Genomic DNA, 25,586 nt, shown 5'->3' with positions numbered 1-25,586 from the left:
TGAAACCCGGGCCTGCATCAAGTCTCTAGTCAAGTCCGAGTTGGCCTGAGCGGGTGTTTAGATGTGAGCCAAGCTCAGGCCAAGGTCAGGGCAGGGGGATGGGTCCAGTTTGAAGGCTGGTCCCTTAAGATGCTGACACTGAGAAATCCCGCAGCCTTTCCAGAGCTGGAGGATACGGCCCAGATGGAAATCACGCTTGGATCCAATAGTGAGGGATCAATCAGTCCAAATCTACTTCCCCCCTTCTCCTCCACATGCAGATGGAAGTGGTGGGCTGGATTCTGGGGTGATTTCTGGGCTTATCTCTGTTTAAAATATCCCTCGCCATATAGAGACAATGACTCCTCTCCTTGGGCATGTGGGAACGGCCTGATTGAAGCCAGATGTCTGAGAGAAATGAGAAGAACAAGGAGGATCCAGTAAGTTTTTTGGGTTTTTTTTGCCTATAGGAAATTTATCAGCGTTTTTGGGAGCTTCCCTGCAATTTTAATTCCAAGGCAACATATGTATTTGGCTTGATGACTCTATAGGTTATAGGAAAAGCATAAAGGAGTCATTCCCACAAATCACACAGGCCGTCTACAGACAGCAAAGGGAATTTTGCAAGGGAGGCAGGAAGCAAGCAAAAATCTCCAAAGCGTTCCTCGAAAGATGTATGCATTCAAAGCACCAGAACGGTATGTTCAATCAGGTCTTTTCTTTCCAACAGTCCCCTCGTCTTTGCAGCAGTCGACATGATCTTAGCGCGATCCTCCTTTGCGTTGGGTCACGTTGCATTTCACCGCTTTGCTCGACGTCTTGTGAAGAGCACCTGGCATTCAACAGCAGCTCGGTTCCTGTGCACCACGTCCCAATGCCAAGTGAGCTGACTCTGAAGCATTCTCCGACGTGCCAGCTTTTCCAGACTTCTCAGCTTTGGCAAGACAATGGATGAACAGAAATCTATCCTCGAGAAACAGAAATGCAAGGCTGGAGACGGGTGAAACGCTCCAGGTTCTCCGCGCCAAGAAGTAGCGCCGACTGCTCCACTACCCTCCTGGATGCTGGACAGCAGATGTGAACAGGTGCAGAGAAAGGCAGGATGAAAAGCAACGTGGAGGAAGTGGAGCTTTTTAGGCAGCCGCTCTGTGAGTCACGCTGGAGACTTTCAGCCCCGGGGCTTCCAGCGCCAAGTCTGCAGAGAGCTAACGGTCCACATCACACCCGGGTCTGATTTAAGAGCTCAGCCTGCTCTCAGGTCCAGACGGCTGCAAGCATTTCAAGCTGTGTTGACTTTTTAATGCCAGAATCACCTTCCTTCCTTGGCCTGGTCCAAAGCCCAGCCAAGCTGAAGGATTGATGCCAGCTGACTGTGTGCACGTGGAGTCTGCCTGCAGCCTCAGCACAATGCACGGGGTATGGACAGGCCACCGAATGATGGAGGTACAAGGGACTGACTGCGTGGCAGCTGCTTGTGGTGACTGTCCACGTGTGCACATTGCTGCCCTAAGGTAAGGGGAAGCAAAAGCAGGGCAGCTTAGTCCTCCATGAGTGTTTGTCTGTGCGTGCCCTCACCTCACTTCTGCACCCAGGTGTGGAGGAATCATGTCCCTCCTTCTCGGCTTCCTGGCACAGCATTTCCAAGGCCAGAGAAACAAGAGCGTTGAGCGCTCAGACCATGTCCTGCAGGGACCTTCCTGCCCCGTGCGTCCCCAAGGGGGTGTGGGAATAGCTGGGTGAAGCCCCTCTCACTAGCTGCCCAGCCTGGCAGGGCATCTGGATCTCAGCTGGGGGGAAACGGGGGTGCTAGAGGCTTTAGTGATGCTATAGTAATATAGTAATACTGCAGAGGCCTGTGTCCAATAGAAGACAGACATTAGTGGTGCACACCCATCCTCTCTCAGCATCCCCTAACCCCATTTCCCCCATCCCACTTCTCTAATGCTCCTGTCTCAGCTCCGGTGCTGGGACCACAGGAGCCAAGCACTGCCCAGCTGCTCCAGGAGAGCCTGGCAAGTCCTCTGAATGCATGCACCTAGGAGCAGGAGACCTCCTGGTCCAGCTCTCAGGTACCTCCGCGCTGGGATGTGTCCAAGTTGCAGCCCAAAGGATCGCGCGGGCTGAGACCTGCCTCACTGGTTCTCCATGGGAGCCTCTAGCATGCCTCTTTGGTTTCGACGGCACACGGGACAGTGGTGAGCATACCATCACCCGTGCTTGGGGAGATGGCAACAGGCCTCTCGGCCCAGCCTCGGGGAAGGACGACGGACTTCCCACTAATGACCTGGGTCCACGGTGCAGCTCCTGGCTCTGCCACAGGCTCCTGCTGTGAGCTGGGTCCTGTCCCTTGATATCTCTATACTTCCTTCATACAGAAGTCAGGCTGGAAGGGACCTCGAGAGATCATCTAGTCCGACTGAGCATCGAACCTGTGATATTAGCTCCCCACTTCTTTTTTCTGGTCTATTTGGACGGTGAACACTAGCATTGCCCTTCCTTTCAACGTCCAGAGCCAATCGCTTGCGAAAGAGAAGCCCGCCGCTGAGGCTACATAATCATCCGCTCCTTTCATTTGGGGTTTGTTGGATAACGAGTTTGTAAATATGACAAGACGTCAGATAAACATTCAGTAAACATCCCCGCCAAGCTCTGGGCTGATGGCTTCCCTGGCCTGATCCCTGCTAGTGCGAACCCCTGTGCAAACCACTTCCTCCAGCTTATCCGGACTAGCTCCCTCCGGGGAGGTTCAGGTGCGGACTCGGGTGAAGGCCAAACTCGACTGTGGGGAAAACCGATGCGGCGGCCCTGACTTTGCTGCGGCTGTGGCAGGGCTGGGTTGGGCCGCTAGGTGCCCGAGGAGGATGGCTTTCATTTTAAAGTGTATTTGTTGCATTCTTCACAGAATAGCGAGAGCTATTGAATGCTATAAAGACTGAAATGGAAACACAGGACTGTTTCTGGATATTTGATATAGGCCTCGGAAGAACAGGTGGACCTGCAAGAATGTGAGCTCGCTTTTGAGCCCAATGCTACCGATCAGAAACAACTGGACACAGTACTACAAGAGCATGAATTAATGGACCAGGAAACAACCCACCACGCCTGCTTTCCATAGGATGGCTACCCCAAAAATATGCAAACAGGAGACGCACAAAGTTGCTCGCTTACTTCCACGATGTGTGATGAAAACCCAGTCTGGGACATCTCCAGTCCAAAGGAGATTTCATTCTTGTTGGTGCCTAAAATAAAAAAAGAGGGGTTGAATGTAAAGATGCTCTCTGGGTGAGATGACCGGTTATCCACGGGGACGAGATAAAACAAACTCCTGCTTTATGCGGTGCGTTTGCAAGGAATGGTTATCTCCTCAGCCGCGGTCACCAGACTTAACCCCACTCGGGTCAATTTATATGAGCCATGGATCAGACGAGTACACAGTGCAAATCCTGCCGCTAGAGAAGTGACTCATTTTCTCACAGTCGTAAAAACCTATAGGTTTAGATAATCTCACCATATATGGTAGAGTAGAGCAAAATATTCTGGGAAAAACCTTTTTCACTAAAAAAAAAAAAATCATTAAAAATCGTGGCTCGCTAGAGATAGTTTGCTAATCCACGGGGAGGTGATCAAATTCTTTTGGCCGGGAAGAGAGAAAAATTTAAAGAGTCAAACTTTAAAAGAGTCAAAAAAATTTAAAGAGTCAAAATGTTCCTTCCCTTCTGCTGGATTTGAATGAAATATTTCACCATTTTCTTTCCACCCAGCAATGTTTTGTTTTAAAATTAGCTTAATCCCATTCAAATAAAAGGTAAAAAAAAATGGCGGAAAAGGAACTATTTGGCTTGACCTGAAATGAAATGATTCCTGGCTTTTCCCGCCGGTGGGAAAACAGAAATGGTTTAATTTCGGGTTGACCTGAAAAAACAAAATGCTCGGTTTGGCAAAGAAACCAAGAGAGCAACGATCCCAACCTTTCTGTAACGTCTGGCATTCGAGTGTATCCTTTACGCAGGCAGGATTATGGTGATTTGAGGCTGCTTAGATCTTGCCACATGCGAATGGATTTCCATGGGGTTAATAATAAAAAAAAAAAGCACTAAACGGACTCGAAGGCTACGCCTAGATCAAATTTCAAAGGCTTTCGACACACCAGGGAAGCATTAGTGTTCTTCAGTTCAAGGACTTTTCTCATGGGAAATGTTAGGTGACCCTCACGTGGGGGTTGTTGCTGGTCCCTCTGCGTTGGACACGTGCAAAGTGTTCAGCAGCAGGGGTATCCTATACCACGTAATTAAAAGAAATGTAGCTCTTTAAGTTATGATTCAAAGGATTCCAGAACAAAGGATGTTTTTCATGTTGGGAAAATGCCCAGCAGACTCCAGTCATGTTGAAAAATTGGATTAAATGGAGGGTTGTAATGGCCCGCTCCAAATAAAGGCAGGTCTGTTTGGAAACTGAAGCTGATTTCTATGCCCCTTATGGCAGCGGGTCGTAGCCTTTGGAGACTCAAGCCTTCCCCTTGCGAGACTCAAGACACCCCTCGAAAAATGCCGAGTTTTAGCTTTCACTCGTTTTTTGACTGCGGAGGGAACTCAGCAAGCCCATGACCAGTCAGAGCGGCTTGGGCACTGGATTCCCATCTGAAACCTCTGGGTTTATCTTGTAGGTGTTTGCACACCTACCCGTGCTAATACTGAGCGGGTGCGAATCACCGCCCTATGGTCTGACCTGTAAGGCGAGCTGAAGGAAGAAGTGCCGATTGGAGCCGGGAACGCAGACCACTCACCTTCCAAACTAAATATCCTTTCTCCCAGGGCGTCCACGATATCCTTGAGTGCGGCTTCATCGGTGACATTAAAGAAATGCTTGTCATCCGGGTCACTTGCTATAAATTTGATTTCGTTCAAAAACGTTTCCGGATTGATTCCTCTCCTGTTGTAATAGCCCAGCACCTGCGTTGCAAACACGAGTCTCCGAGTCCTCCTGCGCATGTTTTACCAAACGTTGCAAGCCAAACCGTCCCTGCCTGCCTTTTGCCACCCTGTTGCAGGACCTGAGCACTGCAATCGTCCACATTCATGCCAGAGGTTTTCTTTATACCACCTGATGGCCCCTTTGCATCGATGATCTCACCGATGCCCCTGTATTATTACCCGTTTGCCCACGGGGAAGCAGAGGCAGAGAGAGGGCAAGAAAGGGAAGGCATCTCGACTCCTACCTACCACGGGGCTCTTAACCGTGAGAGGTCTTGTGTGAATCTAGTGGGAGTCAAAGGGCCTCGGTTGTCGTCTTGCCTCTGCCATTGACTTGCTGCCAGGCTTTGGGCAAGCTAATTTCTCTCTCTCAGCTCAGTTTTTCTGCTTGTAAAGCAAGGGTGAGGATGCTCCCCAGCTTTGGGAAGCACTCTGAGATCTGCAACAAAAACCCCTCCGTAATAGTTCAGGAGCCAGTGCAAAGGTGTCCCAGAGACCTCTAGACCTTACAAATCACAATATCACCTGTGTTACTGCTGATAAGAAACTAAAAGACCTGGCAGCATTTTCCAGGTGACTTTTGCTCAGAGTTAGGACAACGCTGGGCTGTGCCAATGCTCCTTCTGGGACTTAAAGCTGGTGGTTTCTAGCTGGAGGGTCTTGTCCCTCCGCTCAGGATCAGTCCGGTGCCATACTGGGGGTCAGGGAGGAGTTTTACCCCTGGTCACATTGGTATGGGCTGGGGTGGGGGGTTGCTTTCCTCTGTAGCCCTCTCCCTGGGATCTCTGGGGTGTATATTAACAGCCTTTTAGAGAAGCGGGACGTTGGCTGCCGCGGTCCCCCTCCTTTACCTGTGACAGGTTTGGGTGTGATGACTTGTGTTGGGTCAGGGTTGACAGTCGTTTTACTAAGGTGCTGGGTTAGTCTGGGAGGGTTTGCACAGGGCTGATCCAGGGGCCGGACTAGATGGGACCTCTGGAGACGGGACAGGGACTTACAGCCACAGCATATCTGGTGACGTTGTCCCTCTCGCTGTCCTCGATCACCTTCTCCAGGTCCGGGCTGTCGTGGGACTCGCCGTCGGTTATCACGATCATCACTTTCTTGGCTCCTTTCCGCCCGCCTTTCTGAAAGGCCTCCGAGCTGAAACGGCAGAAACGCGGGGCCGTTCAAAACAGCCGGCTGATGCTTGGCTTGCTCAAAGGGGAGCGCCGTGCTGAGCCCTGCTCTGATCAGGACCCCCCTGTATACGGACCCCCATCAGGGCACGTCCTGAGCTCAGCCCCCTCCGTGAAACGCTCCCCCTCGTGTCTGAGCTCCTCTTGTCTGAGTCAGGCCCACAGCGCTCATCCCACCCGGATGACCAGGATCCAAGTGCCTGAGTCACCGACCACAGACGGTTGTTTTAATGGGCTGCTGCTTCCTGTGTTACAAGGGGAATGTGCCGGGACGCAGGCTCCTAGGAAAGCTTTTCGCCCAAAACAAGGGGTCTTCTCTCCAAGCAGACCTGGTGGCCGTCCCGGCCTGGAGAACTGGCAATTGCTGTATGCAGCTGACCGAGCACGGACCCAGCCCTTCGTTTAAATGGGCCTGTCAATTAGGTCATGCATTACCAATGCATGAAGGCTGATGAGGCTGAAGTTGTCTTAATTGCACATGACTAATTAGGCCACGAAGCAAGAGGAACCGTGATCTGCAGGTTGGTCTTGAGTCCGGTCTGCAGCCATCAGGCTAGCCGTGTTCCCTGCTTGACCCGGCATCCAAACGGGGTGACCCATATTCCCAAGGGAGAGATGTGGGGGACAAACGGGCCTGATCCTGTCTCCACCCCACGCACAGCAGGTGTGCAGAAAGCCCGCTCCATCCATTTCCCTGCTCTGACCGCAGGCGCAGAATGGAGGTATGATAGAGATGGGCTGGGGGGAGGAAACCTGGACAGTGCACAGCTGGAAACCCCTGGCTAGAGGGAAAGCCCCCGGGGACCATGCACAGCAGCCCCAGGCAGCTGCAGGATGGCGTGTGCATGTCAAGGCAGGATCCCCTCACCCTGAGCATCCCTGCAGCTGGGGAATATGCCCAAAAGGTGAGGAGCCATCCTTAAGGCTTCGTCTAGAAGGATCCCCCAGTGCAGGGGCTGTCGCTTACTTAACCGCACGTCTAGAAAGAAAGAACAAAAGGCAAGACTTGACCCTCGCAGACAGTTTAAATGCATCTCTCTGCTTTACCGAGCAAACTCGATGCCGTAGGCCGTCCTGGTCTCTGTGCCTCCTCGCTGCTCGATGTGGCTAGCGGCTTCCACCACGTCTTTGACGGATCTGTAGTCATTTAGGTGAAACTCATGGACAACGTCTTCTCCGTACTGGACAACGCCCACCTAGGAATGAAAGGAGCTTTACATAGGACCCGGACAGGTCACAGCATAGCAATCGCCTGAGAATAAAAAGAGCATTTTGACCAGGCAAACGAAGTGTCAGCCCAAGTGCATTTGCTGGCTGCTGCATGATTTACTAGCAATGTGGGGGTGGTGGAGGAAGGATGGGAAGGAACAAGGACATCTGCAAGGGAAGCAGGTCTTTCTCTACCTGTGCTGCATTGGGCTCCAAGTAAAAGCCCTAGCAGGCATGTTCCTACTGCAAAGATGACAGGATAGCTTCAGTTAGTGACCTGCACACATTAAAATGCATGAGGGCACTTGGCAATTTGCATGTGTTTAAAGGAGTGGAATTAAACAGCTTCTTGTGGTGGCAAATCTGAGGCTTCTTGTAGCCCTGGGCCCAGGAGAACATGCTGCAAAGCTCTCTCAACTCCATGCAGGGAAAACCCACGTGCCAAGTGGGTTCGGAGGGCAGTGGACAGCGAAGAGCAGTAAGAAAAGGAGGAGGCCTCGCGGTGCCGAGACATCAGGGACAAGGGAATCCAAAAGAGGGCTTGCAGTAGTATTTTTGCCAATGCTTGAGTGGAAGATAACGATCCACTAAAAATGTGCAATGATGGATCAGGTCACAAACTAGGTCTGCTCTGAGCTGGAAGGCCTGGCAAAACAGCAGCTCTCCTGCTGGGAGTTGGATACCAAAATCCGTCCCTTCAGAGGGGATCCTCTAGACGCCTCTTGCATGCAACGGGCAGGGAAGGCTCTGCATATACGTGCATTCATTAGGGTCCTTTGCTGCTCACAGTTGCAATGAAATATGGCCAAGTCCTCACTGCCTCTGCCCACCGTTTTCCCCCAATGGCTAGTGACGATACGAATCCAGCACTGATTGTATGCCCATATTCTGCTACCCACGCACAGCCCTCAGCGCTGGCAGCTAATAGCAAAGGATGAGGGCAGGACGGGGTTTGGTTGAGAGCTGAGATGTGCGGGCCATGCTAATGACTACTCTTATGAGCACCTGCAGGGTCAGCAGTTTCACTGGTCCCGGACAGAAGCCCCTTCTGCCCCCTTCTCCCCTGCTTTTCCTGCCTTCTCGGTCATGCACTTGGGTACAAACCTCAGCGCTTGCAAGGCCCACGGGAGCTGATAAGAAAATGAGGAATTGCTCTTCTCTGCTGCAAAAAATACATCTCCAGAGAGCAGGACTTCTTAAACGCTGCATGACTGAACTCTCCATCCTCCGCCCTCGCCTGCTCTCAGTGTGTGGGTTGCTCCTTTCTCCATCGCTCATTTAAGAGCATTAATGGGAACATTATTTCCATAGGTTTGGCTTTAACATATATACACTGAAGGTTTGTTTTGATAAAGCACTTTGCCAAACTACAGTACCTTGGCAAAAGAAAGGCTCCTGCTCCTCATACACAGGCCAGGGAAATGTGTATTATGAGGAACAACATACATGCAAATGCACCAGCTCATCACAGAGTGCTTACTTGTATCTGTCCAGGCCCAATGTAGAATTTTTTCAAGATGTTTATCAGGAAATGCTGGACTTCAACCCAAGGATAGATGCTGTTTGATCCATCCAGGACGATGATTATGTCCATGTACGTTTGGCACCCTGTGAAAAATATCCAGAAAGACCTTGGCAACCACTGTTAAGTTGAAATTTATGGCTATATTCCTGGCAGTCAGAGACTTACTCATGCTGCTTGTTTGAAAAGTCTTATTTCAGTTAAAGACCTTCAGGTTGGATTCACTTAAACATGATAGAGGGCGCGCACCCCCATTCATTATCAGCTTGACCAGGACAAAAGGCTGAGTAACTTTTGGAGAAGGAAACTCAGCAGCCTCAGCTTTCTGCTTCAAATCTGTTTGCCCATACAACTTCAAAGCAACTGAGCCAGATTTTTGGTGTCATAGATTCATAGATTCATAGATGCTAGGGTTGGAAGGGTCCTCAATAGATCATCGAGTCCAACCCCCTGCATAGGCAGGAAAGAGTACTGGGTCTAGATGACCCCAGCTAGATACTCATCTAACCTCCTTTTGAAGACCCCCAGGGTAGGGGAGAGCACCACCTCCCTTGGGAGCCCGTTCCAGACCTTGGCCACTCGAACTGTGAAGAAGTTCTTCCTAATGTCCAGTCTAAATCTGCTCTCTGCTAGCTTGTGACCATTATTTCTTGTAACCCCCGGGGGCGCCTCGGTGAATAAAACCTCACCAATTCCCTTCTGTGCCCCCGTGATGAACTTGTCGTTACTCAACACTTTGCTCTTGATTTGAGTGGAGCAATTCACAAATGCTCAGTTCAGTGACATGCTTAAGCAGATGCTTAATTTCAGTGTGCCCAAATGCCTCCCTGAAGTCCCTGGCAGAGGGAGGTGGTGCTCACCCGGCAAGCACGGCAGCATCTGAGCCTTGGAAGCTCCCAGGGGCAGAGACCTCGTGTTCCTCTGCATTTAGCGCTTCACTCAGCCTATTGACAGAGCTCAGTTCATAGATTCAGAGATGTTTGGGTTGGAAAAGACCTCAGTAGACCATCCAATCCGACCCCCTGCCCTGGGCAGGAAAGAGCGCTGGGGTCAGATGACCCCAGCCAGGTGCTTGTCCAGTCTCCTCTTAAAGACCCCCAAGGTAGGGGAGAGCACCACCTCCCTTGGAGCCCATTCCAGATTCTGGTAACCCTTACCGTAAAGAAGTTAACAATGCAAGGTTGGTATTTTCTTAGGACAGACTCCCACTGAAGCCTCAATAAAGGCTGAGACTAATATATATATAGTATACACACACACACTTCTCCAACCATATATATATCTATATATATCTATATCTAACTATATCTATATATATCTATATCTATATATATGTGTGTGTGTGTGTGTATATATATATATATGTATGTATGTATGTATGTATGTATGTGTGCATATACACACACATATTTATGGTTGGGGGAATATATATATATATATAGATTGATCGATAGATTGATAGATATAGATATAGACATAGATATAATTGGAGATATATGTGTGTGTATGTAGATATAGATCTATCTATTGATCTATCTATAGTTGAAGGATTTAGAAAATGGCTTGTTTCAAAGATGAAACGGGACAGGTTAGTGCGGTATAGCTTTCTTTTGTGCCCTCCAATTCTGCAGCGTGGTTTGGATTACTGGTTGGAGGGGCAGAAGTAGGGGGGTCCTACCATGGACCATGTCACATTTATTGGTTATGTGATCCTATCCAAAGGACCCAGCAAACTCAGAAATCATGGGCAGTGAGCCTGAGCAGTCTCTCATTAGACACTTTGGATGAGGATACCTTTTCTTTCATTTCATGCTGTACCATAAAAAGGTGCTGGGTAACCTTTCTGCCAAGGTATCGGTGAATTCACAGATTTCAATAAGGTTGCTGCAGCAATCTTGGATGGACAAAAATTTGCAATGGCATCAAGACACCAATGGGAGACTTCCACCCTCCCTGTCTACAGAGTTATATTGTGAGGGGAAGTCAAAACAGACAAATTGCTAATGGGCTCTGCATGTTTTCCTCCCTGTCACCCCCAAAACGGAGGTTTCTATAGAATGAGACCCAACAGTTCCAAAAAAATATATCCACATTTAGATACTTAATTAAGTGGCTTGATCCTTCGCAGGTGCTAAAGGCACAGGTTTCTCACAATAATCACAACGGATTCAACGCATATAAGACAATCAGACTACTGATTTGATGCCTAAATATGGGATCAGGGATCTAATTTTAGGAACCTAGGTCTGAAAATGCTGGCCAAAACTTTTCAGGTTTAGGAATTCACTTTGTTTTGAGTGGCCAATGCCTGCATTCCTTCCTTATTTTGCCTTCCTCCTATGCTGGATACTTTAATTTCTGTTTTTTTGGAAGAATGAAGTATTTTGTCTTCCCAACGTGTCACTCAGAAGGAAAATGTGTACCAGATGTCTGTGCGTCTATCCCCCTTTGAACCACTTTTCTGGAATAATTTCCTTTGCTATCTCGCCGCCTCCTAAAAATACCGACATGGCTTTGTTTTCTCAATGGTACGTGAAGCGATTAAAGAACAAAAAATCTATTTAACTTCAAAAGCAGGGTTTGACTTAGAGGCTACATAACAGATCGCGTCTCGTACTCTGGAGAGCGGGAGCGATGGTCTTGGAGAATCTGAAGTTGGAGTTCACCCTGGAGCACATTCCTGTGGTGTAGTACGAGCTTCCACACTCATGGGACCAGAGAGGGCTGCACGCCTACAAAGAAATCAGGAAAAACAAAGCATCAGGGTGGGATTTAAATCTGTCCCTTCGGAGACCATTGCCTCACAGGCTAGAAAGACCAAGGAGGAATGAGTGCAGTGCCTACACGCCTGACTCAGGAGCTATTCTGGCCAAGCACCTCAGATGGATTGTAGACAAGGAGGGCTGGAAGGGACCTCAGGAGGTCCCATGTAGTCCAACCCAGTGTCAAAGCAGGACCAGTCCCAACTACATCATCCCAGCTAACGCTTTGTCTAGATGGGGTAACCCGTTCCAGCGCTTTGCTATCCTCCTCATGAGAAAGTTTTTTTCTATATTATCTCAATCTATGCAGAAAAGCACACCCCAAATCATGCCATAGTGGGATTGCATCTGCTGAGGATTAGGTGGGTAAGCAGAGGCACTTGCTGGGGCTGGTCCAGGCCTGGAAGATGGTGCAGAAAGTAAAAATGTGGGGATGACCTCAATGAAGAAGAAACCAGGATTTTCCTGTTTCCTAGCTGCTTGTGGGTGATATCTTTTATTGACCAACTCCTTGGTTCACTTTTAGGTGTCACCGTACCCTTCCTCAGGCCTGAGGAAGGGTACGGTGACACCCAAAAGCTTGCCTGTGTCCATCCCAACGATGCAGTTGGCCCAATAAAAGATATCACCCACAAGAATTCATGCTTCTAGCACATTTCCTGGACCATCACCTCAGCCCTACTGGGTAAGGAGGTGATCCCCAGTCTCTTTTCCAAATGCAAAACCCCAGGAGGGTGGATCGGTTATGGGGTCCGCCCAGGCAGCTGCAACTTTCATGCCCTTGGCAAGGGGTCAGAGCTGGAATACCCTAGTATCCTGCCCCAATATTTTATGCTGTCGAGCAGCTTCCTTCCAGGCTTTAGCCGAGGCTTAGAAAAATTCTCATCCTGTCACATAAAGATCTAGATTTGTATGCATTGGCAGGGACAGCAGACGGGGGTGGGATACAGCAGCAGCGGTATCAGAACGGCAGGAAGGCGGGGACCCGATCTCCACGCTCCGTTTCTCACGAACCCGTGACAGCATTTAGCACTAGGGACATGCTAGCTGCTTAGGACTGACTACCCCCAACCCATCGTCCTGCTGGCACGATGCACGCTGGGATGGGTGAGCTGCTCAGGAAGTTGCACCCCACCGCTTTTCTGTGAAAGAGAAAGGGGGGCTGAATTTTCACCCATCTGCAGGCTGTTTGTTCACTAGCTGCACTCAGAAAAGCGCCTGTAGGAGTTCTGGTTGTGCTTGGCCATAGTCATGCTAAGTCAGAGTAAGCTACGGTGCCGAAAAGCAGTATGGGAGAAAGAGGCCTCCAGACCGTTGGATGACCCAGTAAAAAAGAATACATATAAATGCACTAACGAGCAAAAGGACATTGCAGGGAGGAGGAAAACAGCAGCTCCCAATGTAAAAGTTCGACCTTACTAATGAAGGTGCAGGTGCTTGGTCTTGGCAAACGGAACAAAGGAAAGTGAACGACTTGACAGAGAGATCAGAGCGGGCACAAGATGGGGGGAAGCATGCAAGTATAAATATAGGAGTTGGAAGACCTGTCTCTTGTAGAGGAGCATGAATAATGCATGATGTCTCTCGCTAAGCTGGGCGGACCAATTACTGTACTGCCCAACAAGAAGAAACCTTTCTGAGCTTTGCCACTGAACACGTTATTTAATTTAATGAGGATTAAACCCTGTGACGTGTACAGGCGCCCATATTTGAGTTGCATTTCCTGCATTGTCTTCAGGCCGTGGAAAGTGGCTTGCTAGTGCCGGCCTCCCAGAACATACAGACTTCAGCAGTCTGTGCATCAAAAGCAACAGCAACAAGATATCACCCAAGAAAACACTTTGCACATCTCAGAACAACACGGGAGTGCCAGCATGTGCTGTTGCATGCTTCCCGGTTTGCACATACAGTCTCACATGTGTGTCAGGTGGGTTTCCAGCCACTTCATCGAATCATGGAGAAGTTGGGCTGAAAGGGACCTCCAGAGGTTGTCTAATAGGGCTGTGCGAAATTTCGCCACCAGTTTTGTTTTGACGCTGTTTCAACCTGTTTTGAGGTCATAACAGCAAAATCAAAATGAAAAAGATATGGTCAAAACAGCCTCGAAATGGAACGAGGCAAGTCGAGACGTTTCGCTGTTTCAATGCTGTTTCGCCGTTAGGCTATAATGGGGAAGGACAAAACAGCCTATAACTTTGTCATTTCTGGACAGATTTGGATAAAGCTTGCAGAAATAGTTGTCACTTCTGAGGGAATAAAGTGTGCCAAGTTTCAAGAAGATAGGTGCAGGGAGTTAGGAGAAACTGCACCCCAAAATCTTGAGAGCCAAACTTGTGTCACGTGTACATGTTAAGCCACAGTGGGGTCAAAACTGCAGGGTCACTAGCCTCTGCTGAGGCCACAGAGCCTGCCAAGGTTCAAGAAGATCGGTGCAGGGGGTTCAGAGAAACTGCACCCCAATTCTGAAAGCAATGCTCACGTCACGTGTGTGTTAAGCCACAGCATGGTCAAAACTGCAGGGGTGGTGGCCCTTGGTGAGGCCACAAAGCCTGCCAGGTTTCAAGGAGATCGGTGCAGGGGTTTGAGGGAACTGCACCTCAAGCTGCAGACAAGCAAAACTTGTGCCATGGGTGACACTGCGTGTGCTAAGGCGCAGCGGGGTGACAGCTGCAGGGATGGTGGCCCCTGCTGCGCCACAACGCCTGCCAGCTGTGGAGGAGATCGGTGCAGGGGGGCTCTGGGGCCCGGCACCCTTAGCTGCTGACGGACAAAACTCGTGCCATGGGCACTTTTGCAACCGACTGTCTCTGTCTTGGGGCAGTTGCTTGTCTGTGTTGTATATTTCCTCTCCTTAGTCTGTGGTTTTGTAGGTGTTAATAAATGCTCCTTAAGTCGTTATGTAGTAGCTAGGTCCTGTGTATTGAGCTGGTCCCTGAGTGAATCATGATTAATTGGTAACTGGTGACACAGTAGCTTAGCAGCCAGGCCTGCGGTAGTGTGCCCCCCCATGCCCCAAGGCAGACACAGTTGCACACACACCCATGTCACAAGTTTTGCCTATCCGCAGCTTGAGGTGCAGTTTCCCCCAAACCCCTGCACCGATCTCCTTGACACTTGGCAGGCTTTGTGGCCTCACCAGGGGCCACCACCCCTGCAGTTTTCACCCCCCTGTGGCTTAACACATACACATGACATGAGTTTTGCTTTCAAGATTTTGGGGTGGTTTTCCCAACCCCCCTGCACCTATCTCCTTGAAACTTAGCAGGGTTTGTGGCCTCATCAGGAGCTAGCGAACCTGCAGTTTTGACCCCACTATGGCTCAATATATATACGGGACATGAGTTTTGCTCTCAAAATTTTGGGGTGCATTTTCTCTGAGCCCCCTGCACCTACCTTATTGAAGCAGGGCTACCACTCCTGCATGTTTCATCCAAATCTGGCCAGAAATGACAAAGTTATAGGCTGTTTTGTCCTTCCCCATTATACCCTATGGGCGAAACGGTGAAACAGGGTCAAAATGGGAAAACGTTTCGACGGGACGAAATGAAACAGCCGTTTCGACTTGAAACAAAAGTCAAAATGAAATGCTGTTCTGTCGAAACGCTGGTCAAACCGGAATGCTTCCACTTCGCACACCCCTGCCGTATAAAGCTATGCCCCCGCCTGAGGCAGGAGCACCCCATCGAAGGGTGATCCCTTCTTCAGAGTGCAGATGAAACCCGGCATGCAGGGGCCGTGGCTGAAAGTCTGGCTCATGGTGCCAGCAGAACGTGCATTTGAAAGATTAATGGGTTTCAAAAACATGGTCTGGAGACTGTGCCACCTTGGCAGGAGTTTGATGGCAGAGACCTTGCACCTATGGAGACTCACGCCCGCCCTCGGAGCTGAATAAACCATGCACGTGGTTTCTTTTATGAATTCAACAGACAGGGCAATAGCCAGAGGGCTGTCATTGCTGAGATCTTGGGGAGAGATTCAATATACGACCCTCCCCCAAGAGTTTCTAGGTGAGATATCTTGTTCCTTACCAGAAAGCTGTTGTCCTTGGGGTTTGTGGTCAGGCTCAAGCCAAGGCGCATGTTGTCCTTGCGCTCCGACACGTTGGAAAGCGTGACTCTTCCTTGGGAAGAAATGTCAGAGTGAGGGGAGCTGAACTGCCAGGGACCCAGACCACAGCTTCACCCAGCACTTTGCCCTTGCAAGGGGCTCCGCTCTGTGACCCATGAGGGCTCGTCAGCAGCCCAATGCAAAGAAGGAACTGCTGTGTTTCCACTGAGATTGACCCCAGGGGTGCAATGGCAAACACAGCTGAAGGGCTGCAAGGCTTCATCTGCCCGACAAATACAATCTCATCCAACACTAGCCCTGGGTGGCCAGAGCTGGCAAGGAGGAAACAACTGCCTGCTAGGGAATGAACCAAGAGGATCTACAGGGAAAGCTCAGGACCAGCCTGGCAGCTCCTTGCTACTGTCAGCATGGGCAGGACATACTGCTGCTGACGTGTACTTGCACACGTATCCCATTCCTTGGAGCGGCCTGAAAGACGGGGATGGCCCACAGTGCAATCTTTTAATTATGTTAATGCTAATAATTAACAATCTTTTACAATCTTTAACAATCTTTTAATGATGTTAATGCTTAATGCTAATGGGGAGGGGGGGAATAAATGGGCTTGAATTCCTTCATCCCCCCCCCCAGTCTGTGGTTAAGGAGGGAGCACAAAAACTAACTCAACATGTGACGGTTTGGCAATTTGCATTTCACACATGACAATGGTTTGACGTCTCCCAGTTACAGAATCAGCCCGTTGCTAGAACGTGCGTTTGAGCCAAGACAGCTCAACAAGGGATTCGGAGTAGATTCAGATCACCCCATCGGGTTTGTCACCGCTGCAAAATGTGGTGCCCGAAGACAGGCATCCAGGAGGAAACTGAGCACTTGCAGGTAAGAGCCTTTCCATCTCACACCTCCTAACAGAATGCCTGCGGCGTTGTAAAGAGAGAGGAGCACGAGCCGCTGTCCCCAAACCCAACCTGAGAGTCCAGAGCAGAACTGACCCGATAGGAAGCTTGTAAAATAACCCTTATCCTTAAACACCTCAATTTTGTGAAAGCTTCTACTTGCTCTGAATTCAGACGTACCATTCTGGGGCCAGGCACATCTCTAATTCGGACGTTATTTTCCATTTGACTTGGAATTGCATTTGTTCGCAACCAGCTGCTATTTAGAAACACAGTAGTTTGGATCCTGGAGACTGCTCCCCCCCACCTCCTAATACAGGCAGTGCGGTGGGGAAGGGGGGCTAAAGCCATTTTTTGTGCCTCCCTGAAGCAGGTACCACTGGGATGGTAATGAGATCCAGTTTAGAGCAGCCCTGGGGCTGCTCTGCTTTGTGGTGCTTTCTGCTGCCTGCAGAATAGTCCTAGCCTTAGCAGCTCCTCGTCCTCTCCTGCTCTAACTGCTCACAGCCCATTCATTTATGAAGTTATGGTGCCATGCTGGCTCAGAGGACACCCCGTGACAACCGCATCCCTGCCGGACGCACTCGGGCACTTCAGACCCCCGGAGAACCAGGGAATGGGTTTGAGCACCCGGGGTAGGATCAGTCCTGGAGGAGGGGAAGGGGAAGGGGAGAGGTGAGGGAGGGGAGAGATTATCTGCCCCTGGAAATCAACCCCGGATCTCCCTCTGTGGCCACCTGCATGGAGGGGGTCCTCTGGGCAGCTCAGCGGACCTCAGGTAGCGGCAGAGCCTCTCACACGTGCCCCTTCCACCAGCCAGCGAGGAAGGCGAGGTCGGCAGAGATGGGAGCTCAGCAGCTCTCGCCTCTTTTCTCTGATCCTGATTTAAACTCATCCTGCAGGGCTGAAGCACTTGAAAGTGGACCCGAGCATCACCTTGATGACAAAAGGCTCATAGATTTGTAGGGGTTAAGCCCCAAAGGGACCCTAGACCTTCTCTTTAGGCTTCCTGTGTCCCAAAACAGCACAGCTGCCTCTGTGGGAGGCCCAGAAACCTGGGTCCGTGAGAAGCAAGTCCTCCAGGACGGCATCCAGCCTCGATCGGAGGACGCCCAGCAGTGGAGAACCCCCCCATCCCTCTGGATAGCTGGTACCGGCGGTGATAAAAGAGTGCCTCGTTGCCCGACTGAATTCATCCGGCCTGCAGCTCCCCATCAGCGGTTTCTGACTTTCTCGGCCGGATTGAAAAACCGTTTTCGCCCTTGTGCCCAGGAAGCTATTCCCCAGGTTGTCTCTGAAGCTTCATTTTGGTGGATCAAGCACACGAGGTCTCTCGCTGTGCAGCATTTTCTCCAGGCCTGGAGACATGCACCTCCGGGATGCACCTGCCACTCTGTGGGTCAGGCCTGTACTCCTTGTCCGGGGTGAACAACTCCGCACGTGGCTGCATTAGTGCGCAGGTTGTTCCAATGGGCCTCGACTTACCAAATGGCACAGATCATCACTTCATCACCTCTATCGCCTATTTATTAGTTGGCTAAAAGAGGCTCAGTTCACACGCTTGGACCTTCAGGATACCATCACAAACCATTACTGTCCTCAGACGGAGGTCCAACCTGCTGGAAACTTTCAAGCATAATTTGTTTTTAAGGGAAAAGTGGGATTTGAGCCAAATTAAAAATGTTCACAGGCATGTTCTTATTACTTTGAAAACAACTGTGATTTTTCTTGGAAAATAACGCCCTGCCACATGGCATATTTTTGGTCACCCACCCCCCCTTCCACCCCCTACTTTTTTTGCTTAATTTCTGATATGTTTCAACCCCAACCCATTTTGGTTGCTGAAGATAGGTTTGCGGGGGTTTGGGAGTTTCTGAGAAGTTGAAGTTTTCTGCTTAGCTCTCGAAAGAAAGTCAGGACCGCTGGGATTTCTAAGCTCAGAACTGGGGTGGAAAATCCCGTAACTGCTCCATTATCAAAAATCACAGTCTTCACTTCAAAGCCTTTCAATGTTGCCGAGAAAGTCCCCAGTTCGCTGCATGCTTAGCGTATCATAGCAGAGATGTTGCCGCACTGGGTAACCAGCACTTGAAATATTTCCTCCGAGCTCCCAAGATCCCGGTGTGACATCAGGGTGGCTGAGGTCAGACTGCATGAGTCACTATAGTCTCTTGTCAGCCTTGGCGAGCACGAGAGGGAAGGGCTTTAGGAACGAGTCCTCTGAGTTGCTTGGGAAGCAGGGAGAAAAGCTGGCCAAGTTGTGTCTAACCCCACATGACCCCTGGTATCCAGGGACTGGATTTTGCATCCATCCAACAAGGCAAATGTTGCTCCAGAAGATCATTAGAGCTGGGAAATGCTGGCGGAGGTCCATGCATTTTTTCCTGTATCTAAGCAAAACTGTTGCTAGCTCAATGCTTAGCTAATGTTCCTCTGGTCTCAACTTCTGCTAATTGATAAGGTTTGGGAGACAAGGAAGCTCGAGGGGGGCTGCACTGATCCCACTCCTTCTAGCTGTCGTGCTGGGCCACTTTCCCTTGCAGTGACGTGGTGAGATGCATGGGCTTTTTGTTCGTGTTGCTAAGACCACTATCAAATCCTAGTGCGGTGGGAAAAGGCTGAGGATGCTTTTGGGCTTGGACCGTTCCCTGGATCAATGCCGCTGACCGCGCAACGTTTCCCCTTTCTCTATGGGGGAAAAGTGCAAGCATCCTATTGCGGAGGTCCTGCGCCTCCCTGGCGGGATATGGGGAACTCTCACCTCGGAGCTGTTTGGGGTGCCCAAGGGGGCTGGAGGTTGCAAGACACAAAAACCAAATGCCTCCATTTCTGCTGAAGCTGAACTAGTCTGTATGGCCTTTCCACTTGGGGATGGGAAAGCAGATGCCATGAGGCTGAAGCTGCCTGGAGGCAGGGACTAGCAGGGTCTTTAAATACTGTGGGCAAAACCCCCTGCTGTGGGAGAGGCTCCGGTGGAGCACTGCATCTGGGAGATGCTGCACTAAGACATGCAAACACTGGACATCGGACTGGCTGAAGCCTGGGCTCTAGCCGGTCCGTCTCCTGGGTCCCCCAGGGCCAGCATCGGGGCAAGGTGGCTGAATGGGCACCTCAGCCAGAGTCATGTCCTGAAGTAAGAGGGGCCAGATTCCCTCATGCCTGCTCCCCAAACTCAGCCTTTTAGGCCCTGATGCGCACAGCTGGAGGTACATTCCTAATCCAGACCCTTGCCCTCAGCACTTTCCTGCAGCAGCGAGTTCCCCTGGTTCACAGGGCCCTAGCACAGGGGCTTCCTTTCATCAGATTTATATTTGCCACATTGCAGTTCCACCAAAACCTGCTGTTTTGCCCCTGGAACAGGGATGCTCCCAAGACCCGAGGAGAGTGCCCAGGGCCTGCCTGTGCTTCTGCTCTGTCTCTGGGTCATGCCTTAGCAGCTTTGCCACATGCTCCCGGGAGCAAGAGGGCTGCGCTGCGCTGTACCTCCCTGCCCTGCTCAAAGGACCCCAAGTCTAGGAAAGGGCATCGTGGGGTACAGGATGGGGGGCACAAACTTGACTGGAGCTGTGAGGCTCTCTCAGCACATACAGGCTCCCCTCCGTGTGTGCAACCCCTCGGTTTTAAGCACAAATGCCCCTGCCTGTGTTATGGGTAATGGCTCGTGTTACTGAATCTCGAGGGTGATTTTTGCCCCACACATCAGCTTCGGCGAGGAAAACACACCAGGCGGTTTCACTTATTTCCCCGGCACTTTCCCCTTCTGCAGTGTTTAGGTTGCCAACGGGGGAGGAAGACGCCCTGCAATGGGGGCAAGCCTAGGCCATTCACCCCATCTCCCCTCTGGTTTGCATTTTGTGAACAAAAAGCTAAATTTAAGGTTAAAAATGACCTGCCCTCAGCTCTTTCAGATGCCTTCAGTTTGGATTTAGGTCACAGCAGAGAATCAGCCCCAGAGAAATGTTATCTCGTGGTCTTTGGGGCATTTCTCACAGCCGTCCCCAGAAGTGGTGTCGGAGCAGGCGGTGCCATAGGGTGCTTGTCCACGCTATGCACTGTCAGGAGGGTAAAATTGTTCTGAGATGTCCTCTAGTATCTTTTACTAGTAATAGCACATTAACCCATTATGAGTGTTAAATGCGCTACATGCAAAATAGTAGCATCAATCGTCATGGTACATTGCGAGAGTGAAATAAAGCTAGAGAATATCTTCAGCTAGAGAAAGCCGATAACGTGTACAAGCGCCCGTAGACTGCCCAGGGAGGTGGTGGACTCGCCCTCCCTGGAGGCTTTCAAGAGGAGGTTTGGACAGGTTTGATTTAGGAGCAGCATTCTGCATTGGTGCTAGGGCTTGGAGCAGATGGCCCTGGAGGTCCCTCGCTATCCCATGATGCTGTGTGTCTACACAACTAGAGCAGAACCTCAGCTTCCACTCTGGAACAAAAGACAGTCTCTCTCTCTCTCTCTGGTGGCTGCAGAGACAATCTCAAAGGTGGGACCTGAGTGCATGGGGGAAGCCTTCAAAGTCACAAAATAATTCAAAAGAACGCCCTATATAGCCATATTTTCTAAATTGTGTGATTTTAACACGGCCCCATGATCTGTATAGGGCTCTACTCCCAACCCACGGGCCCTGCAGAGCTAGCAGGAAGGCTCGTACCTAGGTTCAGCTTGGTGCAGTTGCTTTTGGTGTCGCCGTTCACCGGGCACTTGTAGACGTCTCCAGTCTTCTGCTGCCCGTTGGTTTCGTAGGGAGCTCCCACCACCAGCCTGGACAAAAGAAGGGTCTGTCAATACTTGGGAGGCTCTTTGCAAATGCACATTTCATCGCAAGCATGAGAGCTGCTGCATCAAAGGCACTCTCAGGAATGGACTGAATTCTCCTTCCTGCAAGTGCCAGAAAAAATAAAATACAGTGCTAACAAATTCATTTAGTGGGAAAAGAACCACACGCAGCATTTCTCTTCGTAGGAGCTCCCCCTAAGCCTCGCATGACTAAAGCTGGACTTAAAACACTTCAATCACAATTGCTATGCAGAAGAATGCCTTGGCAAACACATCCGACATTCCCCAACGACCCCCGGAGTATGCAGCAAGACATCCTTTCCCTCTGAAAGGAAGCCAGCGTGCATATATACAATGAGGCTGCAATTTCAAAATGCCTAAAGGTTAAGGGATTTTCAGTGGGAAGTGGGTGCTGAGTCCTGTTGGCAGCTTTTGCAAACACCCTCAGCTTCGTAAACAGGGAGAGAGAGAGAACAAGAGAGCTGTAAATGGACCAATCTTGGCTCCTTTCTCCCATCCTTTTCTTGTTGCTACAATAGGTGTCTTCACCAGTCTCTGCTCTTCGTGGTCAGATGGGAATTCTTTTGCAGTTCCTAAGATCCTACCAGAGTTTGTTCTTCGAGGACTTAAATAAGTAGGAAACACCTGGCAGGGATGGGGGAGAATCACTCGAAAGCACTTCCCACATGGTTGTGACATGTCCAAGGAAGTTTCCTCAGCTTCTAATACTTCTGCAGAAAGCCGAGCATCCTCTGCACCCAGTCAAAAGCAAGACGCAAAACATCAATTTTACCTAACCTCTTCCCAGCTATCACAGGAAACAATGATACAGGGCTAACTTCTCTTTGGAAACAAGAGCTTTCCCGTGACTCAGGAGAAGATGCAGGATTAAGTCCAAGACAGGTCTGGGACTTAAATGAAATCATTGCCAAGGAGCTACAGGCCACTGGCTAGACCAGATACCACCCTTTTATCATCAGCCGCACCCGCAGTCCTTGCTGCAACACCGCAGAGAGAGACGTGGGACAGGAGCTCTGCATTGGAAGATTGTGCTCATCTCAGGGTGATCCTCTCTGAATGGGGTAGGCTGGCTTGGACAAGAAGTTTCACCAGCATGGGACAGCAGCAGCACATGGGAGCCGCTGGACACACACATCTAGACCACGGAGATTGCTTTTGCAGCTGCATGCAATGCAAGGCCCACATGTTCTCTGCGATTTTGAATAGGAAGCATTGCGTTCAGCTACTCCAATTAAATAGAGACCTGGCTCTCATTATTGCCCCTCCCAGGGTCCTGTTATACGTGGGAGCCCTGGCTAATAAAGCTCACAGCAATTGTATACTCTCACTGGTGTCTACATGTGAAGCAGGTCGTGGTGAGCACTGCCTGTTGGTGAACACACCATGTGCTGGGGTGGACTCAGGTGGAGGTCTCCTGAGGTGCCTGCTTTGCCCCAAATGGATTAAGAGCAGCTTTCTCACCCAAAGAAGGGTTAAGCCATATCCCATAGCAGTCCTTACCACTCCAGTGCCATTGCCTGTGACCAGTGCTAAACCACTTGACTTGCAGTGGGGCCTACACTGAAAATCCAACACCTGCCTCCCTGAAGTCCAAGGGAAACAGCTGTGAGATAGACACATCCGATCCTGCCAGAAGGCATCTGCCCATACAGCAGGAAGACCTGTGACCTGTGGCATGTTCCCCCTAGCAGCCTGCTTGGAGAGTACCCAACCCAGCAAAGAACAGTGCAAATAAATTAAATAAGTTAAAAAGCAAAACAAACAAAATAAACAATATAAATAAATAATGATACAAACAAAATAAATACAATAAAAATAAAATAATCATAATAATATAAATAAATAATATGAATAAAACAAATAAAAGATTATAATAATGATATACATAATAATGCAAATAAAATAAATACAACAAAATAAAAAATTCCCACGAAATAATGTTTTTCCTGGGAAAAATGTTGCAAATGAATTGGAACACTTCCTTTGGCCCATGACCATTTTTATCATCTCAAAGAAATTTTGACACAATGTCATTTGAAACCAAAGATTCACAAATATTCAGATCCCCAGATGTCAAAACAGAATAGCTTGAGCTTTAGGAAAACACTTTTTTTTTTAAAAAGTGAAATTCTGTCAAAGTCGACATTTCCTGTGGGAAGTTTTGGTTTTAAGGAAACAGCATTTTCTGATGGAAAAACATTTGGCTGGAAAACGCTTCATCAGTCCTACTTAATGCACATCATTTTTAAAAGGTCTCAGAGTGCTCACAGCCAAGAAGATCCCTGGGGAAGTTTTAAATATGCTCATGGCTACAAGGGCATGGCACCTGGCCCCCGTGTCCTTGTGGTCAGCAGTGCCAAAGGGTCATGAGATAAAGGTCTTCCTTTAGAGCTACAGAGGCTACAACCTGCCAAATGCTGAGACAATCTCCCTGTTCATAGATTCATAGTAAATGAGGGTGGGAAGGGACCGCAGGAGGTCACATCTAATCCAGCCCCCTGCTCCAAGCAGGACCAGCCCCAACTACATCATCCCAGCCAGGGCTTTGTCCACCCGGGTCTTAAAAACCTTCAAGGATGGAGACTGCACCACCTCTCTGGGTGACCTGTTCCAGTGCTTTACTACCCTCTCCATGAGAGTTTTTTCCTAATATCCAACCTCGACTTCCCTTGCTGCAGCTTGAGCCCATTGCTCCTTGTCCTGTATCTGCCCCCACTGAGAACAGCCCAGCTCCATCCTCTTTGCAGGCCCCTGGCAGGGAGGCCTCCTCGGTCTTACACAGTGTTACGTGTGTAACAATACTCTGGGTCCTCAACGAGCCATGGCAATATCAATCTGCTGCTGCTGCTGTTCTTCTTCATATTAATTGATGCTAGGATTTGCTGGGGTGGGTTCTCTCCAAGGGCATATTTCAGACCACTAGACACAAAGACTCTAGAAAGCCTGAACTGACTGCTCAGCGATGGTATGGGGCTCTGCCATGGGATAGTAAATCTCGGCTGAAGCAGGAGACATTTGGCAACCATCACCCCTGGAATGAGACAGCAAAGCAATTGCTCAGATGAAGAATAAACATCCTGCAGTCTTCTTGGCCACTTTTGGGGTATATCCCAAACACCCCACAGCATCACGGTTTCTTGCGGGCTTGACAAAGCATGGTACGAACACGGCTAATGGAAGGACAGCACCGAGAGGTGTGAAGACAGGCCGTTTCTTCCACGTAGGTTGAGAAACACCGGGCCAGCGAGAACGGATGTGTGTCAACCCCAGCTCATGATCCCAAAACAAATACGCAGTCTCAAGCACTGGCTCAAGAAATGCGGAGAGTTTTGGTTTAGGAAACGGAGCCGTGGTTTTACGCACTGAAGTAAGCGCATGGCTACCTCCAAATCCAGAGCCATGACTGAATAGAAATGCTTTTGTTCTGCACAGCGCTACACGACAGCTGGAAAAACAACTAGCCTCAGCACAGCTGCTTTGTGTTACACCGGGAATGAGTATCTTTTTTTTCCCCCAACAACATTTGTTCTAAGGAGACATGAAACACGGTTTCTTTATGGTGAACCAGGATTGCTCAGCAAATTGAACACCTCAGAAGTTTAATTAGCATTTGAGGGTTTCAACTGAAGCATTTCTGGTTTTGCAATTTTCCTAATAAGGAGAAGAGAAGCTAGGAAAAAACAATCAGCCCAAACTAGCCTCAGTAACACAGACTAACGCAAACCAAACTATTCTGAAGTTCAGCAAAGTCTGGATAACACCTACGAGCACTTGGACTCTCCGAGTACCACCAAGCCTCTAGCAGCTACAGCCATAACTGGAAAGGATGCAGAGAGGAGGCGAGGGGAGGGGGAAAGAGAGGTTGAGAGAATGACTGCAGAGATGAAAGACAAGAGAGCATGAAGGCAAATGCATTACAGACATCAGCAAAACTGGCCAGGACCATAACTACAGAGATAAATTATTTGTGTAGCCTGGGTGTGCACAGGCTTGTACTTCCCTTTCCAATTGAGGGAATTATTGGCAGGGCAGTGTGCTGTGGCCGCCTCCGTCTCCTATAGAGTCAGGTCCAGGCAATCAACTACTTAACTATATACAGATTTATTATCACAACAAAACCATTAAAGGGTAAGGACATATATATATATAAATATATATAAATATATATAAATAAATATATATATACACACACACACATATAT

General features: G+C 49.5%; 1 protein-coding gene across 2 annotated transcripts in view; it reads right to left on the bottom strand.

Annotated features, from left to right (window-relative positions):
* The window catches only part of ITGA11 (integrin subunit alpha 11), a 146,818-nt gene that overhangs the window by 62,166 nt on the left and 59,066 nt on the right, over positions 1-25,586 (bottom strand). For both annotated transcript variants that reach the window (XM_014525567.2, XM_006035413.3), the window contains exons 3-10: positions 21,239-21,348; positions 15,649-15,740; positions 11,476-11,590; positions 8,817-8,944; positions 7,175-7,323; positions 5,948-6,092; positions 4,763-4,928; positions 3,148-3,218 (exon numbers count right to left, since the gene is read on the bottom strand). In XM_014525567.2, coding sequence (XP_014381053.1) covers positions 3,148-3,218; positions 4,763-4,928; positions 5,948-6,092; positions 7,175-7,323; positions 8,817-8,944; positions 11,476-11,590; positions 15,649-15,740; positions 21,239-21,348 — 976 coding nt within the window. The remainder of the gene's footprint in view (positions 1-3,147; positions 3,219-4,762; positions 4,929-5,947; positions 6,093-7,174; positions 7,324-8,816; positions 8,945-11,475; positions 11,591-15,648; positions 15,741-21,238; positions 21,349-25,586) is intronic.

Source organism: Alligator sinensis, unplaced genomic scaffold (genome assembly GCF_000455745.1).
Source record: "Alligator sinensis unplaced genomic scaffold, ASM45574v1 scaffold1242_1, whole genome shotgun sequence".
In the NCBI taxonomy this organism is placed as follows: Eukaryota; Metazoa; Chordata; order Crocodylia; family Alligatoridae; genus Alligator; species Alligator sinensis.
The sequence above is the reverse complement of the archived record's forward strand: the minus strand, read 5'-3'. Positions and strand labels throughout refer to the sequence as shown.